The sequence below is a fragment of the Polypterus senegalus genome, chromosome 13 (assembly GCF_016835505.1).
Source record: "Polypterus senegalus isolate Bchr_013 chromosome 13, ASM1683550v1, whole genome shotgun sequence".
Lineage (NCBI taxonomy): Eukaryota > Metazoa > Chordata > Cladistia > Polypteriformes > Polypteridae > Polypterus > Polypterus senegalus.
In genome coordinates this window covers 406,838-427,273 of record NC_053166.1, presented here as the reverse complement: position 1 = coordinate 427,273, position 20,436 = coordinate 406,838, and the positions used below count along the sequence as shown (strand labels likewise).

General features: G+C 42.0%; 1 protein-coding gene across 11 annotated transcripts in view; it reads left to right on the top strand.

Annotated features, from left to right (window-relative positions):
• LOC120543393 overlaps positions 1-20,436 on the top strand; it is a 221,437-nt gene that overhangs the window by 151,242 nt on the left and 49,759 nt on the right. For all 11 annotated transcript variants that reach the window (XM_039776468.1, XM_039776461.1, XM_039776463.1 and 8 more), the window contains one exon: positions 9,205-10,415. In XM_039776468.1, coding sequence (XP_039632402.1) covers positions 9,263-10,415 — 1,153 coding nt within the window. In that variant the 5' untranslated portion in view covers positions 9,205-9,262. The remainder of the gene's footprint in view (positions 1-9,204; positions 10,416-20,436) is intronic.

The window sequence follows — 20,436 nt, the reverse complement described above, 5'->3', positions numbered from 1 at the left end:
GGCCTATTGCATGCCAGCTACGCGTGAGGTTAACCGTTAACAGGACTGTGATGTGCTTAGTTGTTTGGATCACTGTGTGTCTACCTGGGGTGGCTAATGGTGGCGAAGTGGTAGCGCTGCTGCCTTGCAGTTAGGACACCCGGGTTTGCTTGCCGGGTCCTCCCTGCGTGGAGTTTGCATGATCTCCCGGTTTCTGTGTGGGTTTCCTCCCACAGTCCAAAGACATGCAGGTTAGGTGGATTGGCGATTCTAAATTGTCCCTAGTGTGTGCCTGGTGTGTGTGTGTGTACTGAGGTGGGTTGGGATTGGTTCCTGCCTTGCGCCCTGTGTTGGCTGGGATTGGCTCCAGCAGACCCCCCCATGACCCTGTGTTCAGATTCAACGGTTTGGAAAATGGATGGATGGATGTGTCTACCTGGAGGTTTGGGTAAATCGTTTATTCCAATTTGTGTTGGATGGAGACTCGAACCTTACAATTGTTCAATCAATCAATCAATCAACATTTATTTATATAGCACATATTCATACAAAAAAAATGTAGCTCAAAGTGCTTTACAAAATGAATAGAGAAATAGAAGACACAATAAAAGATAAACATAAGTCAACATTAATTAACATAGAATAAGTAAGGTCCGATGGCCAGGGTGGACAGAAAAAACAAAAAAAAACTCCAAAGGCTGGAGAAAAAAATAAAATCTGTAGGGTTCCAGACCAAGAGACCACCCAGTCCCCTCTGGGCAATCTACCTAACATAAATCAAACAGTCCTCTTTGTATTTAGGTTTTCATGGAAGGACCTGATGATGTTGGTCACGTAGACTTCTGGCTTTCAGTCTATCAATGTTGGTGCATCAGGATGCTTTGAGTAGGTGGTGGTGGCGCAGGCCGCCACGCACAAAAAACGGAAAAAGAAACAGAAGAGAGTAGGGGTCAGTATGGATTTTAGAGCCACCATGAATAGTTATTATGAAGAATTGAACATACAGAGTATCAGGATTAAGTTAAAGTGAAGTTATGAGAAGTCATGTTAAAGTAATGTGTTGTCAGCCGTGTTTTAAAGTGCTCCACTGTATTTGCCTGGCGAATTCCTATTGGCAGGCTATTCCAGATTTTAGGTACATAACAGCAGAAGGCCGCCTCACCACTTCTTTTAAGTTTAGCTTTTGGAATTATAAGGAGACACTCATTTGAAGATCTAAGGTTACGATTTGGAATATAACGTGTCAGGCATTCCGATATATAAGATGGAGCAAGATTATTTAAGGCTTTATAAACCATAAGCAGTATTTTAAAGTCAATCCTGAATGACACAGGCAACCAGTGTAGTGACAATTGTTCCCCACAACTAAAGAATTCCCAGTAACTTTGAGTCAAAAGCTTGCCCTGGTTAAGTCCCTGCCCTTTGTACACACTGCCAGTCGCTATAGCCGATTGGATGGCTTAGTGAAGTCCTCTGATTTGCCCCACTTGTGCCAAATAGATCGGAGTTGATTGTAGAGGAAGTAAAAGTTGTAACAAGGTTTCCATAGAAAAATCTGTGTAAGGGTCATCGCCGAGAGAGGAGGGCCGCCATGCCCGTTACTACTTCTTCGCACAGGCCGGTGTTCCGACTAAACCGTATTCCTCTTTCCTCATAGGATCAATGCTTTCCTGTTTCAGTGGAGTTTTCAGGATCATAACCCTGACACTTAATGAACATTTGGCTGTAGTTTATCTGGGCAACATTAACTTCTGCTATTGTCTGTTAAGTGGTATGTAAGTTTGTTGGTGATTCCACGTTGCTTATTCTTGTTGTACTCTTTGCAGATAATTGGACCGTCTGACACGATTTCATTCTGCTGTGCACTGCAGTGTGTGATTTCGACTGACAAATAAAGTTACGCTGTACACGTGACACGTGAAAAGTTTGCGAACCCCTCTTAGCCTACATAATAATTGACTCTCCTTTCAACAGTAAAGATGACAGTGGTATGTCTTTCATTTCCTAGGAGTACTGCGGTGTTTTCCGAACAAGGATTTTTAGTGACGCAGTATTTAGTTGTATGAAGTTAAATCAAATGTGAAAAAACTGGCTCTGCACAAATGTGGGCACCCTTGTCATTGTGCTGATTTGAATGCCAGTCACTGCTCAATGCTGATGACTTGGTTGGATGAGCTCGTTAAGCCTTGAACTTCACAGTCATGAGTGGTCAAAGGTATTTAAGGTGGTCAGTTACAAGTTGTGCTTCCTTCCCTTTGACTCTCCTCTGAAGAGTGACAGACAGCATGGGATCCTCAAAGCAACTCTCCAAAGATCTGAAAACAAAGATTGTTGAGTCTCCTGGTTTAGGGGAAGGCTACAAAAAGCCATCTCAGAGGTTTAAACTGTCAGTTTCAACTGTAAGGAGTGGAATCAGGACATGGAAGGCCACAGGCACAGTTGCTGCTAAACCAACCCAGCAGGTCTGGCAGGCCAAGAAAAATACAGGAGTGGCATATGAGCAGGATTGTGAGAATGGTGACAGACAACCACAGATCACCTCCAAAGACCTGTAAGAACATCTCGCTGCAGATGGTGTATCTGGACATCGTTCTACAATTCAGAACATCTGTATGGCAGGGTGAGGAGAGAGAAGCCCTTTCTGCACTCACGTCACAAACAGATTAGCTTGTTGTATGTAAATGTTCACTTAGACAAGTCAGATTAATTTGGGAACAAAGTGCTTTGGACTGATGAGACAAAAATTGAGTTATGTGGTCAGAACAAAACGTGCTTTGCATGGTGGAAGAAAAACACCTGCTACCTCCTGTCAAATGTGGTGGAGGGTCCATCATGCTGTGGGGCTGTGTGGCCAGTTCAGGAACTGGGGCCCTTGTTAAAGTCGAGGGTTGGATGAATTCAACCCAATATCTACATATTCTTCAGGATAATGTTCAAGCATCAGTCACAAAGTTAAAGTTATGCAGGGGTTGGATATTCCAACAAGACGATGACCCAAAACACAGTTGGAAATCTGCAAAGGCATTCATGCAGAGGGAGAAGTACAATGTTCTGGAATGGCCGTCACAGTCCCCTGACTTGAATATCATCGCAAATCTTTGTGATGATTTGAAGCAGGCTGTCCATCAAATTGAACTGAACTGGAGAGATTTGGTATGAAGAATTGGTCAGAAATACCTCCATCCAGAATCCAGACGCTCATCACAGGCTATAGGAGGACAACGTCGAGAGGCTCAAAGGAGCAAAAGGAGGCTCAACTAAGTATTGATGTCATATCTCTGTTGGGGGGCCCACATTTATGCACCTGTCTAATTTTATTTTGATGCAGATTGCATATTTTTTGTTAATCCAATAAACTTAATGTCACTGCTGAAATACTACTGTCTCCATAAGGCATGTCATATATTAAAAGGAAGTTGCTACTTTGAAATCTCAGCCAATGAGAAACAAAAATCCAAAGAATTAAGAGGGGTTCTTAAACTTTTCATATGACTGCACTGTATGTGTAAGTACTAGAAGTGGTTCTCGTCCGATGCGAGAGATGGACATCTGAAGTGGAGCTCCGCAAGCAGTGGTGCTATTTTTCACATTATTTGCTTATTATTCTGAGATATCCTGTATTTATTCAACCCGAGAGGGACTGCTACAGTATATGTAAGCACATATAAACATGGCCAACAAGAAGGGGGGTTCGAAAGAATCGAAAACTAAAGCTACATCCAAGCTGCGATCAGCAAGCCCTAGTTCAAGATACGGCCTCTCAGAGACAGACCTGGATCAGATGGGCGAAAGTACAGACTCCTCGGGACCACGGTCCGCTACATCGTCGCCGGCTGAGACGAAAAGGGGCGAAGGTGCGATCGTGAGTGCAGATGTGGATAGCTCGCCGATTGGAGAAGATTACCTGAAACTGGAAAGGGCCGGGAAGTCCGCGGCTTCAATTACGCAATTACGCGAGCCTGGAGCAGCGGGACACCGGCTTCAGCAAAGTCTGCTGCTTCATCTACGGTACAAGAAGGCACAATTGAACTATCTGAACTGAAGGTGTTGCTCGCTGAGCTCACGCAAGATATAAAGAAAAGCGAGAAGGCTAATGAGAAAGCAACGGCAAAGGCACTTGAGAGACTGAAACAGGAAATCCAACAGGCAAATGAAAGGCTAAGTCAAGAGGTGCAACTTGAACTTCGACAGGTGCTGGGTAAACTTGAAGAGCGCATTCAGGAAAACTTGGTTAAACTGAGCACGCTTGCTGATCAATTGGAGCATCTTAAGGAGACATTCACGAATCGGATTGAAATGGCGAACATTTAGCTGCCAGTGCCGAGGAAAGAGCAGTAAATGTCAGTTCCGAATGCAAAAAACTCGGAGAAAAACTTGGAGACAGACTGGCTGCTTTAGAAGATGGGAGTAGAAGGTATAATGTCAGAATTGAAGGTCTGCCGGAGAATCGAGAAAGTTCAAACCCTGTGAAATTCGCAGCTGAACTTTTTTCTAAAATAATCGGGGACGACTTTAAAGCAGAATCTGAGATAGCAGCGCTTACGCGTACGCTGATCAAACACCGTAGACCCGACCAAGATCTTTTATAGTTCGTTTTGAACGATTATCATTTAAGCTAGAGGTGATGGCACTCCTCAGAAACAAGGAAGATATTATATATGAAAATAACCACATTCGTATCTTCCCTGACTTCTCTCCAGCAACAGCTATTAAACGCGCAGCCTTCTATAATATTAAACAGCGGCTACGGCAAGCCAGCGTCAAATACAGCCTCCTGTATCCGCAAAACTGAAAGTGGAATGGCAGGGTCATTCTATGTCTTCGCTAGCAAGGAAGAAGCAGAAAATGAATTAAGAAAGCTGATCCGGACTATTCTGATACATAATAGTGAGTCATGGCGGTAAATGATAAAGCTAGGATTAATAATCTACTGTCTGATCTATTGTTTTAAAATACGGGTTTTTATCAGCATATATTCTCATATTATTACTTAGTATTACTAGGGCGCTATCTGTTTATGTTTTATTGTGCTTAATTACTTTTTTTTCTCTTTTCTTTTCTAATTATTTCATGTGTACCCTAAACGAGACTGTTCAATATCATACCCTTGGTTTACTGTTATTGCTATTACTGCATTAAGACTTGTTATGCTTATTTTGGACATATCTTTAACACCATTATCTGGGTGTATCATCTTAATGCACTAAAATTGCTGAAGACTATATATATATTTTAAGTGCAAAATTCTTTTTTTTTTTCTCTTTTAAAGACTATATTGGTAACAGATATCTCTGTCTTTTAACCTAAAAGCGCACTGCATGGGGCTTGATGTGCTTTGGACGTGCTCTGTCTCTGGGTATGTCAGAGGACTGGGACTGCGTGAAGTGGGTTTTAGCCTCACTTGGGGAGGCAAAAGGGAGGGTGGGGGTTAAGGGGAGAGAAAGAGAGCAGGCTTGATCTATACCTAATCTATCCTCTCAATCTTTATAATTATAACTATCAACGTAATAATAAGCTGCATGGCAACAACTCTTGGGGAAATAGGAAATTAAGACCTAAACTATCTCACTTCCAGTTAAGACTATAAAATGACATCAAAAACTCAGAATCAGTGTCTCCATGATGGGACAGTTAACTTCGTAAGCTGGAATGTTAAAGGCCTGAATCACAAATTAAAGAGAAAGAAAGTACTTTCTCACCTAACAGGTCTAAATGCTAAAATAGTATTTTTACAGGAAACCCACTTACTAAGCAAGGATCAGTTCCGCTGCAAAAGACTGGACTGGCCAAATGTTCCATTCTAGTTTTACAAAGAAAACTAGAGGGTGGGAATTCTCATACATAGAACAGTACCATTTGTAGCATCAGATGTAGTATTGGATCCTGAAGGGAGATATGTAATGGTCATGGGAGACTTATCTAACTGTAAAATGATTTTGATAAATGTTTATGCACCTAATGTTGATGATAAGGAATTTATACAAAATTTATTTGCATCCATTCCCAATCTGAACACTCATAAAGTTATAATGGCTGGGGACTTTAATTGTGTTCTAAATCCACTTTTAGATAAGACTTCCTCCACAGGGGGACGCAACTAACACCGCAAAGATAATTACAAAGTTTATAACTGATCACAACTTATCAGATCCCTGGAGGTTTTTAAACCCAAATTCAAGAACATATTCTTTCTACTCACCAGTACATCATTGCTACTCAAGGATTGATTACTTCTTTATAGACAATAACTTCTTGCCTAAGATTAAATCTTGTAAATACGATGCTATTGTTATTTCAGACCATGCTATGATCTTGGAGCTGAAATTACTAAGCCCCATACACTCACCCGCAGATGGCGCCTCAACCCGCTTCTATTAGCTGACGAGAATTGTACTGAATTTATATCCAAACAAATCAAATTCTTTCTAGAGACAAATACATCCCCTGAGATCTCTGCAGGAATACTCTGGGAAACTCTTAAGGCCTTCTTAAGAGGACAGATTATCTCATATCTTTCCCACAGAAATAAATCCGAAGAAGAAAGTAGCAGAGATAAAAAGCGAAATTACTAAAATAGATGAAGAACATGCCAGACTACCAAGCGAGACTCTACATAGGAGGAGGCAGGCTCTACATTCAGAATTAAACCTCTTGACAACTAAAGAAACTGAACAACTAATTTACAAATCCAGACATCATTACTATGAACATGGAGAGAAAGCTAATAAGCTTTTAGCTCAACAAATTCACAAGCAAGATGTAGACAACGCATTCTCGGTAATCACTAACACTAACGGAGATAAACTCATCGAACACAAAAATATAATGCACACTTTCAGAGACTACTATAAATCCCTATATACTACTGAGTTTAAAGAAGACAATATACAATCTAATGCATTTCTGGATACATTACAGATACCACAAATTGACGCTTTTAGTGTGGAGGAACTTGATAAACCTCTGGCATTATCAGAATTACTAGATGCTATAAAGTCACTCCAAGGTGGAAAAGCAGCAGGCCCTGATGGCTACCCTGCAGAGTTTTACAAGAAATTCTCCTCAGCTAGCTCCCTCCTATTAGCAACATTTACAGAAGCCAGAGATAACCAATCTCTTCCACAAACCTTTCGCCAAGCACTAATCACTGTCTTTCCAAAACAAAATAAGGACTTATTACAATGTGCATCATACAGACCAATTTCACTTCTGAATAACGACGTTAAAATACTCTCTAAAATCATAGCTAGAAGGATGGAGAAAGTGCTCCCTCGTAATATCACAAGACCAAACTGGATTTATTAGGGGCCGACACTTATCTTCAAATCTTCGACGCCTGTTTAATGTAATATACTCACCAACTAAATCAAACACCCCAGAAATATTATTATCATTGGATGCAGAAAAAGCATTCGACATGATTGAATGGAAATACCTTCTTACTACATTGGAGAAGTTTGGGTTTGGCCCAACATTTGTGCATGGATTAAATTACTGTATACTAACCCAGAAGCTTCAGTTTGCATCAATAACATTTGCTCAGACTACTTTAAACTAGAACGTGGCACTAGACAAGGATGCCCTTGTCACCACTGCTGTTTGCATTGCCATTGAACCACTGGCAATACATTGTCGAAATACTGATCAGATAAAGGGGATTAGCAGAGAAGGACTGGAACAGAAAATCTCATTATATGCAGATGACATGGTACTGTATATATCGGACCCAGAAAATTCTGTGCCTGCAGTCTTAGCAGCACTCACAGAATTTCAAAAGCTCTCTGGTCTCAGAATTAATCTGAATAAAAGTGTACTCTTTCCAGTGAATTCTCAAGCATATAATATTAGATTAGACACCCTACCTTTTATCATTGCAGAACAGTTTAAATACCTCGGGTAAACATCACAAGTAAACATAAAGCTCTTTATCAACAAAATTTCGCGTCTGCATGGAAAAAATTAAACAAGACTTGCATAGATGGTCAACCCTTCATCTCACACTAGCTGGAAGAATTAACACTGTTAAGATGAATATTCTTCCTAAGCTCCTTTTTATTTCAAAACATCCCAATATACATTAATAAATCATTCTTTAAGCAATTAGATTCAACAATAACCTCATTTATTTGGAATTCAAAACATCCACGCATCAAAAGAGCGACCCTACAAAGACAAAAGGCAGAAGGTGGCATGGCTCTACCTAACTTCCAGTTTTATTACTGGGCAGCAAATATACAGTCGATAAGAACCTGGACACAAATAGAAGAACATACACAGGCTTGGACCGCAATAGAAGTAAAATCCTGCAGTACTTCTTTGTATTCCTTGCTCTGTGCTCCAATAAACACACGTTATCGGCAATACACTAATAACCCAATTGTGCTCCACTCACTTAGAATCTGGAACCAATGTAGAAAGCATTTTAAGACGGAGAAGCTTCTATCTGTGGCACCTCTGCAAGAGAACCACCTCTTTCAACCTTCACAAACATATGCAGTTTTTAATATCTGGAAAAATTTGGAATTAACTTGCTTAGAGATCTTTATATAGACAACGTCTTTGCATCCTATGAAAAATTACATTCCGAATTTAATATTCCAGCTACACATTTCTTTCACTATCTTCAAATCAGGAACTTTGTTAAACAGAACCTTCCAAATTTTCCTCATCTTGCACCCTCATCCACGCTGGAAAAATATTGCTTAATTTTAAGGAATTAGACTCCATCTCTACAATATATAAAATCCTTTTACAATCCCTTCCTTTCAAAGATCCAAGAGGACACTGGGAAAAAGATCTCTTAATTAATATATCAGAAAAGGAGTGGAAAGTAGCAATGCAGAGAATTCACTCAAGCTCCATATGCGCAAAGCATACAATTATACAACTCAAAATTATATATCGAGCACATCTGTCTCGACTAAAACTCTCCAAAATGTTTCCAGGGCATGATCCAACCTGCAAACGTTGCAACCAAGCCCCAGCCTCACTGGGCCTGCACCAAATTAACATCATTCTGGGCAAAAATTTTTAAGTACTAGAAGTGGTCTATCTGTGGAGATGAATCTGACAATTTACTGCTTCAGGTCATGCCCTACTCTCTGACCCTACACTTCCTGACCACACCAAGTGAACAGGCATCTCCTCCTTTTGGAAACTCAATTGACTGCCCAACATGGCGAAGCATAGCTGACTTAACTGTGTTGCTTTTCTGCTTCTCTACAGGTGTTTGTCGCCCTGCTGGGCACTATAAACCATCCTCTGGAGTGCAGACCCATCAGTGATGGAACACATCAAGAAGACAATATGCAGACGACACAAGAGTTATTTTATTTTACTGCTAGTTGGGGTTCTCTGCTTTTATTCAATCCAAACGAAGCTGCTGACTTTTTTAACGCTACTCTTCCCTGGCATGGCCAATCACTGGCATAAACCTGAGATGCTTGATGGTGGGCCCCAGGCTTTATCTGCCAGTTTAAAGCAACATACAGTATCAGATGTGAAAACCTCTGAGGGGGGGATTCAGATCTTTGCCGTTATAAAGTGGACCTCGCATGAGGAGTACCTCTGCCGCCTTGATTGTGACAATAGAGTCGTCTTCATGGATGCACAGGTTAAAATCTTCTTCTCTATTCACAACTTTCCTTACATGCTGGTGGACCTCCATTGCCACAACCCATGCACATTGGCCACTGTAATAAAAGTGGCAGTGACAACAAAGAGTCAGAACATGACCCAGAGTTCCTCTGTCCAAATCCAGTCTTTCAATGAGAGCGAGTCCCCCAGAGACCTTACGGTGTGCATCTCAGCTTTCAGCAGTTACAACAGAAGACAGCTCCTCCAGCATGTCAGTGCTTACCAGCACTTGGGGGCTGAGAAGATCTACATCTACCAAAGTGAAACCTCTGTGGAGACACAGAAGATGCTGGCCAAATTCCTCGAAAAGGGATGTGTGGAGGTCATCAACTGGAAAGTGGATGCCATTTTAAGACCGGCTGCAACTGACTTGATACAAGCTCTTCAGTGGGCAGCCTGGCGTGACTGCATTTACAGAAACAAGAGAGGCAGCCAGAATCTCATACTCGCTGCCTCGGATCAAAATGGCCTTTTCACTAAAGGCTATGCCTGGACTGGGATGCTGCAGGTCTTCAGAAAGGAGAACTTTTCTATCAATGACATGGAAGTGCGGGACTGTGCCAGATACGTGGCTACCTCTGATGATGCCAGCAGGCAGGAGAAGAGCACTGAAGGAGCTCAGGCGAGGTGTGGTGATGCCCCCATTATGCCACTTCTAAGAACAAACACCACATTTGCTGTCCTCACTTTGGCTGCGGAACCTTCTACCAAGAAAAATCTGTCTCCACTGGCCCAGTGTCTTGGGAGCACAGCTTCCCAGGAGCAAGTGACCTTTATTCAGCTGAGAATTGAGGAGAAAGGTAAGGACTTCCTGTTCCTGTATTTTGTTCTCCCAACAGTAGAAGCAAGACAGGCTCAATGATTAAGAGACCAGGGGCCTCATGTATAAATGGTGCATATGTACAAAAATGTTGCGTACTCCCGTTTCCACGCTCAAATAGTGATGTATAAAACCTAAACTTGACATAAAGCCACGCACGTTTTCACGCTAGCTAAATGCTTGGCGTATGCAAGTTCTCCACTCGGTTTTGCAAACTGGCGGCACCCAGCGTCAAAGCAGTGCTTTTGTTCCAGTGTGGTTTCCCTTTCTTTTTTAGATCCACATCCCTGACGCGGCTTTATCACAAACATTAAAATTAACCACATATTGTTTATTAGTTTAAGGCATCCGATTGTAATTAACTGTAACAATATAATGGTCCACAGAATGGTCAAACTATTCTAAATACCATAACTGCTTTAGCGTTGTTCCTCTCACTGCACCTTCTTCTTCTTCTTTTAGCTGCTCCCGTTAGGGGTTGCCACATCGGATCATCTTTCTCCATATTCCTCTCTCTGCACCACTAGGAGTATTTATATCACTTATCTGAATGTGAATCACAGCTGTACAGCAGCTGATCAGAAAGAGAATTATCGGCATACAGCATCAAGCACACGCTGCCTCAAACATGCTGTCTATTTGAATTGCTTCCATACGACTAACGCTTTAGAGACTTTCCTGTATGGACCTCGCGGTTCACAAACAGTTTCATCCCAAGAGCTCTAAACGCACTCCATCACTCCATCAAGTGCTCCTTGTAGAACTGTTGGCACTTGTAAGTACAATCACCTCACTGTAAACTTGTGCTACAGTTATAATATTGCACAACCTGCGCCACTTTATAAAGCGTATATTTACATATGATGACGATATCATTTTTTAGATGAAATGCAGCAAAATGTTTATTACATTATACAGATAAAATTTTAACTGCATTTAAATAATCTATATTGTTAACAATTAAACATATGGCACAGCACTAGTGACGATCTGGTGCCTCGCTCAGGGATTGTTCCTGCTGGGACTGGCGTGACCCTGGATGGATAGGATAATTAAACACGTACTACGAAGATATTTCAATCTTCCTTAAAAGTTTTGAAGAATCGGCGTTCTCAGCTTACAGATGGCTTACTGTCTATTACAGAGCTGATTGTGTGGCGATTGGGTATTTGGAGAAAGAAAAGGAAGGACATGAATTGGAGGTTAGTACGTTTGAAAGAGACAGGACTGCTGCAATAAAATATCGATGGTCACGCACGACGCAGCAAGCATCTTGCGTAAGACATGAACAATCTCTGGACAGGGCTCCAGCTCTTCACAATCACTGCGCCACCATGTTCCCATGTTTAATAACGTGATTTGACTCCTATCATCATGAAAATGATATCACATATACATCTCAGTATTTTAATTATTCAGAGAGCTGTAATATCACGAATGTATTGGATTCTGTGTTCTGTCAGAGGAAGAGAAAGCCCGTTTAAGAAGCACGTAGTGATTCACACACATAGAGCACATAGAAGAACAAATACAAAACAAAGCATTTAACGTGCTACTTTAATTACAATGGGATTTGAGAAACTGATTAATTAAACGATTTTAACATGAAGTTGATGATGTTCTACTTTAATCCCAAAATAAACTATGTGATTAAAGTGGAAATTTCGAGATTAAAGTTGACATTTCGAACTTTTTTCCCCTACTGTGTCCCTATTTTTTTTTTCTCTGTACCCTAATAAGCTTTCATATGACACTCAGACAGTGGGCTACGACTCACATTTTCACGACGACGTTGATTCCTGACAACTTCTGTGCGACTTTGTGAACTTGAGCGTTCAAGTTTCTCCGACACGCTATGTCAGTCGATCAGCTTCCTTTTGTTATCACTGTTTAAACCAACAAATGGTACATTTTTTTCTTTGACTCCACTTGATATTCGTTGGAATTCTTCTTTTCCCCTCGTGCTTTTGCCATTGCCTTTTCGCAGAACACTGGGCTTAAGGGCTAATTATATTGATTTGCATATTCAAGGAGGTGTAATTCTGGGAGGAGTTGGGGCGGGACTGCATGCGCGTGCATGTGTGTTGCTCTTCATGCTGACTGGGATTTATGGAGCAGAAGAACGTGGAAGTTGGCGAACGCAGACTCATGCATCTGGATATTTTTGTGTGTATGCACATTTCCGCTTTTGTCCGTACGCCATCTTTTAGTGTGAATTCTACGCACAGCGTTATGCATGAGGCCCCTGGCCTTTATCCACATAACTCTGTATTCTGGTAAGAACAGCTTTTACTTAGTCAAAATGTCCTCGCTGACATCTAAGGACCTTGTTCTGCCTTCTGGTGAGCTGGTTAACCTTCTGTACCTTAGTGCACTGAACATTCTACTGTACAACAAAAAGTTGGCCTACCGCCCCCTAGTGTAGAACTTCTGTAACTGAACTCATGATTGAAACTCGTGTGGTGCCGCCCTTCTGTTCTTGTGCCCCACACCCCTGCCACACTCTTGAAGGAAGCTCTTGTTGTGACTACCACTGGGGTCAGCTGCTGAGCTCCGTTTAGTGAAAGCTGTCATCTGCAGCTCATTTCTGACGTTTCTGAAGATGTTTTCCTGCAATAGATGTGTAATCTTTTATCTGTAGAAATGTGAAGCAGCACTGACCACAGGCCGACAAGTAATCAAGAAGTTGTGGGAGCCACTAATTGTCACCAAGCTTACAAAAGCAGAAGAATCCGCGTCCAGTGTGATGAAATTCATGCAACAGCAACAGTGCAATGGTGGGGTCCTGCTGGCCTGAGTGTGTGGAGGCAGAAAGAGGAATGAAAGAGAAATTGATTTACACAAGTTGAATTTGACATGACCTGCTTACCACTGTGAGCCGTATAACACTGTCATTGGGGTCCTGGTACTCCGATACATACAGTTACATCCATTATGAAACCCACTCAACTCAGGTCAGGGCATGGCGTCCAGTGCCCATCTCAAGAGCAGTGGCGCATTGGCATACTCAGCCACACTCACCCTTAACACAACCTAACCTTCATAAACCTGATTAGGGCAGCTCAGGGTCTGTGGTGGGCAGGTGGAATAGGAGTACCCCTAGTCTAAGAGATGAACACTTGATATTTTAGTCACCATTGTGGATATTCTTTTAACAATCAGCTGAGATCACTTACAAATACAGCCCACTAATTCCATTTTTTTTTTTCATTTTATTGAATTTATCAAAAGCAAGTAACATTCCTTATCTTTATATATAATATGCTACCGTGGCTGTCCGTTTGTCTGTCCAGGATTTTAAATCACCTGTAACTCACAATCCGTTTGACCGATTGACCTGAAATTTGGTACACACATACTACGTGACCTCCACTGTCCGCATTTGGGGTGATGATTGACCAGCAAGGTTAATCCTGTTTTTATTCTTATTTTATTGTAGAATCAGATCTTGACAGACAAGATTAGACAGGACTCCCATGGATTGAGATGTTTGCTGATGACATTGTGATCTGTAGTGAGAGCAGTGAGCAGGTTGAGGAGGCCCTAGAGAGGAGGAGATATGAGAGGAGAGGAGAGGAATGAAGGACAGTAGGACCACCAAGACAGAATCCATGTGTGTGAATGAGAGGGAGGTCAGTGGAATGGTGAGGATGGAGGGAGTAGAGTTGGTGAAGGTGGATGAGTTTAAATACTTAGGGTCAACAGTACAGAGTAATGGGGATTGTGGAAGAGAAGTGAAGAAGAGAGTGCAGGCAGGGTGGAATGGGTGGAGAAGAGTGACAGGAGTGATTGGTGACAGACGGGTATCAGCAAGAGTGACCGGGAAGGTCTACAAGATGGTAATGAGACCACCTATGTTATATGGGCTGGAGATGGTGGCACAGGAGACAGAGCTGGAGGTGGCAGAGTTAAATATGCTAAGATCTGCATTGGGTGTGACGAGGATGGACAAGATTAGAAATGAGGACATTAGAGGGTCAGCTCAGGTTGGACAACTTGGAGACAAAGTCAGAGAGGCGAGATTGTGTTGGTCTGGACATGTGCAGAGGAGAGATGCTGGGTATATTTGGAGAAGGATGCTAAGAGTAGAGCTGCCAGGCAAGAGGAGAAAAGGAAGGCCTAAGAGAAGGTTTCTGGATGTGGTGAGAGAGGACATGCAGGAGATGGTGTAACAGAAAAAGATGACGAGGACAGAAAGATATGGAAGGAGATGATCCGTTGTGGCAACCCTTAACGGGAGCAGCCAAGAGAAGAAGAAGAAGTAGAGTCAACTCTTGGCAGCGGCTAGCAGGGCGTCGTTCTCATCTCTACCACCTTCACCATCACTTCCTCTACCTCTTCATATCTTAAATCATTCTTGAGTCAGATTGAAGAATTAAGTGCCAGCTTAGGTGAAAAATTAAGGAAAACGTATTAAGTAATTGCAACACAAACACTGACTATCAGTTTTAACATGAAAAGATGACGATGGGAGAAGAGAAGAAGTAGGCCGCTAGGGTGGAGAAGAGAAGAGCTGCTCAGGAAGCAGCAAGAGCATCAACCTTTAAGCAAATGAATGATGAACGTACAGAGAAAGAGGGGGAAAACTAGGAATGCTCAAGTCAAGTGGATTCACTGCACGATATTGTGCAGCGCGCCGTTACTGGTAAAATATAACTTGACAAAACGAAATTCAATTCAACCTCCACCCAAGAGAAAGAGAGGAAGGCCAACAGCCCTGAAAAAGTTTAAGAGTAGAAAAGAGGGGAGAGAACCCTTTTCCCCCCAATATAAATGTTTATTCTAAAATGTTATTGATCAGTTCCTGCCAGGTTTTAGGCACAGATTCTCTAATTGAGAATTAGATTTTTTCCAATTTCTAAATAGTATATGACATCAGTTACCCACTGACGTGAAGGTGGTGAACTGGGATTCTTCCAGTTATTAAGATAAGTCTGTGCTAATAGAGAAGTAAAGCCAATTACGGTTTATTTGTCCTTCTCCACTTTAAGCCCCTATGGAAGCCCACCAAACACAGGCGTCAGTGGATTAGGAGGGATTGTGACACCAAGGCTCTCCGAAAGGCATTTAAAGATTTTGGTCCAGAATGACGTTAATTTGGTTGTTTTGTCTTGGTGGAGGATTATATTACTCAACTGTCCGCTTTTGTAGCCTTTGTCAGAATGCCTCAGATCTCCCAGACTTACCACTGTTTATAAGGTATTGTACTTTATAACTTCTCCACACCTTCCCTTCTACATCTATAACCTCAGACAATTAGGAGTAATAAAAGACAAGAAGGAGTTAAGTTACAATTTAAATCTTAGCAATATGCAAGTACATTTGAATTTTGGCAACCATACAACCTGATAAATGGTGATTTGTAGTTACAGGCGGCACACAGACTTGTTAGTTACTTTAAAATCTCTCGTGTTCATTTGTGGTCAGCTTTCTTCAGAACAGGCCACATGCCTGTTTCAATATGGCGGCCGAGCTGTGCTCTTCATCGTGTTGGTTCTCAAACTGTGGGGTGGGCCCCTCTAGGGGAGCATGAAGGGACACGAAGATGTGAAAAAAAGAGAAACAAGAATCAAAAATATGAAAAATACATCTATTGAAACCAAAACCAATCAACTTAAAACTACATTCTGATACTAGACAAATAAATATAAAGTTAGATAAATGTTGATAAAAGTTAAGTAGGTATAATAAAATATGCATCAATGATATATCATTAATTAAAAAAGAACAAATTGGTATTAGTGGGCTCCTTTCAAAAAAACGTTAGTTTTGCGATTAAAACCACTATGAAAACTCGGGTTGCAAATACGTAAAGGTTGAGAAACGCTGGTGTTTTGTCCTTTTCAGTTCATGATGTGTGAGATGGTCTTTCATCAGTTTGGTAAGAGAACGGGAGAGCTGTGTAGGTATAGGTTTCCTGTCCAACTCCTTGAGCCAATAGGACGTCATGGTACTTAAAGGCTTCTGATACAAGCCATTCTTTAGACCAATGGGGGGACAGAATACCTTCAGACCGGCCCTCCAAACCAGGTGTTAAGGTAAAGCTTGGCAGTTAGGCAGCCTGGCTTTCCTGTGGGGGTTGACTGAAAGACTTCAGCAGAGACATATTAGCCGAACTTGTTCGAGGCACTTCACCCAACTCTGTCGTAAAATTACAAAGAGACTCAGTCCTAAAAGGTGGAAAGGGTTCTTAAACCATTGCTGTTATTATCAATAATGTAACACTAATATTACATTTGCTTTGTCTAAGTTACAAATAAAGACATACAAAATATTTATCAATTTGTATGCAAAATTTCACATCACGACATTAGTGCAGGACCAAAACATGTGGCCCAGTGAGGCTGGAGCTCGATTGCAACGTTCACAGGTTGGATCTTGTCCTGGAAACATTTTGGACAATTTTAAATGAGACAGATGTGCTCGATTAATAGTTTTAAGTGGATTGATTGTATGCTTGGGTGTGTGTGTGTGCCCTGCAGTGGGCTGGCACCCTGCCCTGGGTTTGATTCTTGCCTTCTGCCCTGTGTTGGCTGGTATTGGCTCCAGCAGACCCCTGTGACCCTGTAGTTAGGATATAGTGGGTTGGATAATGGATGGATGGATAATATGGAGCCCAAGTGAATTCTGTGTATTGCTATCTTCCATTCCTTTTCTGAAATGTTGAGTGAGAGATCCTTTTCCCACTGTATTCTGGGATTTTTAAAAGGAAGGGGCTTTAAAATGTTTTTATATATAATAGAAATGCTGTCTGAATCCTCAAGACTGATCCATATTTCTTCCAGAATAGAAGTAGGTGAGAGGTGAGGAAAATTAGGCAGATTTTGTTTAGCAACATTTCTAATTTGGAAATAGTGGAAAAATTGTGTTGATGGGAGGTTAAATTTGGGTGTAATTGTTTGTAGAATACACAAATGTACAAATCTCTAAGTGATTTAATCCCGTATGATGTCCAAACATTTAAAACTGTTAAGTTTGAGAGGGTGGAAAAATGTGGTTATTATGTAGAGGTGCAACAGATAAAAGCTTCTCTGTCTTGAAATGCTACCTACATTGGTTCCATATTCTGAGTGAGTGGAGCACAACTGGGTTGTTAGTAGATTGACGATGACTCGAATTTACTGGGGTACAAAGCAAGGGCTATAAAGACGTACTGCAGGATTTTATTTCTATTGTGGATTAAGCCTGTGTCTGTTCATCAATTTGTGTCAATGTCCAGGTTTTTATAGCTTGTATCTTTACCGCCCAGTAATAAAATTGAAAGTTAGGTAGTGCCGTGCCACCTTCTGTTTTAGTTCATTATAGGGTTATCCTTTGGGTGCGAGGATGTTTGGAATTCCAAATAAATGAGGTTATGATTTAATATAATTTCTTAAAAAATATTTGTTAATGCAGTGGTTCTCAAACGGTGGGGCAGGCCCCCCTAAGGGGGCACGAAGATGTGAAAAAAAGAAAACAAGAATCAAAAATATGAAAAATAAATCTATTGAAACCAAAACAAATTAACTTAAACTACGTTCTGATACTAGATAAATAAATATAGATAAATGTGGATAAAAGTAGGTATAATAAAATATGTATCTATGATATGTCATTAATTAAAAAAGAAATTGGTATTAGTGGGCTCCTTTCAAAAAAAAATTAGGGGGGGTGTGATTTAAAACTGTTATGAAAACTCGGGTGCAAATACTTAAAGGCTGAGAAACGCTACGTTAATGTATATGGTGTGAGACTTGCCCGGACACCACCAGTCGGAAAACACATCTTTATAAAAGTCATACGTTTACTAAACATAAATAAACACAGTCCCAAATCACACACAGTGTACTCAACGCTAGTCACTCCTGTTCTTGGGCTTCTCTCGATGTCCTTGGCCGCCAATCTCCTCCTGGGAGCTTCGTCCTGCTCCCTCTCCCGACTCTAGCTCCCCAACTGTTAGGAGGCGGGCCCTTTTATTCCCGCCCGGATGCATTCCAGGTGGCTGGAAACAAACTTCCGGCAGAACTTCCTACCCTTTGTCCCGGAAGCACTCCGGGCGTTCCTGGCAGGTTCAGCCGCCATCTTGCCTGGTGTGGTGGAAGTGACAATTTTTCTGGTCTGTTGAGACTTAAGGTGCCTCCTGGCGGTGGCCGCGGGTCCCAACGGGTTAAAATCTTTTTGTCCCTTTCCCGTGGTCCTCTTTTTGTCCAGGGCGGTTGCCCTCTCTTGACTCGGAAGCTATTATTGTCACCTTCCGGTCCTTTTAGGTGTCCCGGGTGGGTAAGAACCCCAGCCATCTGTGACAATGGGTATGCTTTGAAGTAGAAAAAGAAGCTTAGGGAGGATGTTCATCTCAACAGTGTTAATTCCCCCTGTTAAAGTGAGATGCAGGGTAGTCCATCTCTGCATGTCTTGTTCAATTTTTTCCATGCAGACAGCAAAGCTTTGTTGAAAAAGAGCTTTATAGTTACTTGTGATGTTTACCCCTAGGTGTGTGAACTGACCTGCGATGATGAAAGGGAAGGCGTCCAATCTAATGTTGTGTGGTTTCAGAGTCCAGTGGAAAGCGCACACTTGTATTCAAATTAATTTTAAGTCCAAATATGTTTTGAAATTCTGCTAGTGCTGTTTGGGCTGAAGGCACAGAGTTTTGTGGGTCTCATATACAGTGCTAGCAAAATACCCGCGCTTCGCAGCAGAGAAATAGTGTGCTACAGAAGTTATGAAAAAGAAACATTTTACAAATAACGTAACATGATTATCAATGTAATTGTCGGCTTATTTTAGTATTGAGAGTGAATTTGTTGATTGTAAAGAGTTTCATTTACGATTGTAAATGTTGTGAATGAGAAAAGCACATTTTTTTATTCAGGGAGCAAACCACGTGGTACTGTAGGTGCACAGACAGCGGCCATGGGGAAAAAGGAAAATGAACCATTGGGGCTTGTGAGTCTCTGCCATGAAATAAATCGTCTGTTAATGGAAATAAGGAATGAAACTGCCAAAAGAAGAGGTCAGTTACAAAAGTTCCTTACGGCATAATGATGGGAACCGCCAAAAAGAAGACATTATTTTCAAAAGTTCGTTACAGGGCATGGCGCGAAATGAAACATACTCAACGTTTGTAAAGTGCGGTGTAAAGGATGAGCATGGGGAATTTGGGCTTCTCACGTATATTGGAAGTCACAGAAATAGTGAGGCGGGGTTTCCTCTATCTATATATACAGTTTAGGGGGTACACCAGTTCCCCTTGGGTGTTACAATAGGACATGAAACATACCTAACTTTTGTAAGTACACTGCAAGGAATGAGTACACGAAATTTCAGCTTCCCACTTATATGGAAAGTGGGAGAATTAGTGATGAGTCAGTGAGGGCTTTGCATTTATATATTGTCAGGGACGCCAGGGGCAACGACCCGGCCGGGACGCCGTGAGGGACCGGATGTGGGTCTGCGCCCACCCTGGATCACGTGGGGGCCGCCTTCCTGGTTGCTTTGGGGGCCACGGGTTAAGGGCATGGAAGCCCCACCCTGCAGGGGCCTGTGGTCACCGCCAGGAGGTGCCCCAATGCCTTTTGGACCTGTTCCCTCAGCACTTCTGCCACACCAGGAAGTGCTGGGGGGAAGATTAAGAAGGACACCCGGAGAGCTGCCGGGAGAACAGCCGGCACTTCCGCCACGCTGGGGCGTGGCCAATGAGGGACTGCCGGGAGCCACTTGGAGCTCATCCGGGAGAGAACAAAAGGGGCCATCTCCCTTCATTCGAGGCTAGAGTCGGGTGGAAGACGGACAAGGCAAGAAAGGAGAGTGGAGGCGGCCCGAGAAGAAGGCATTTGTGGCCAGGACTGTGTTTGGGGTTTGTGCACTGACTTATATTGTGTAAATATTGTAAATAATAAAACGTGTGGTGGTGACAAACAACATGTCCGCCTGTCTGTGTCCGGGTCGGCTCCACAATCTATAGATATAGTACCACTTCATCTGCATATAGTGATACTTGCTCACTGCCCGGCACTGTGGCG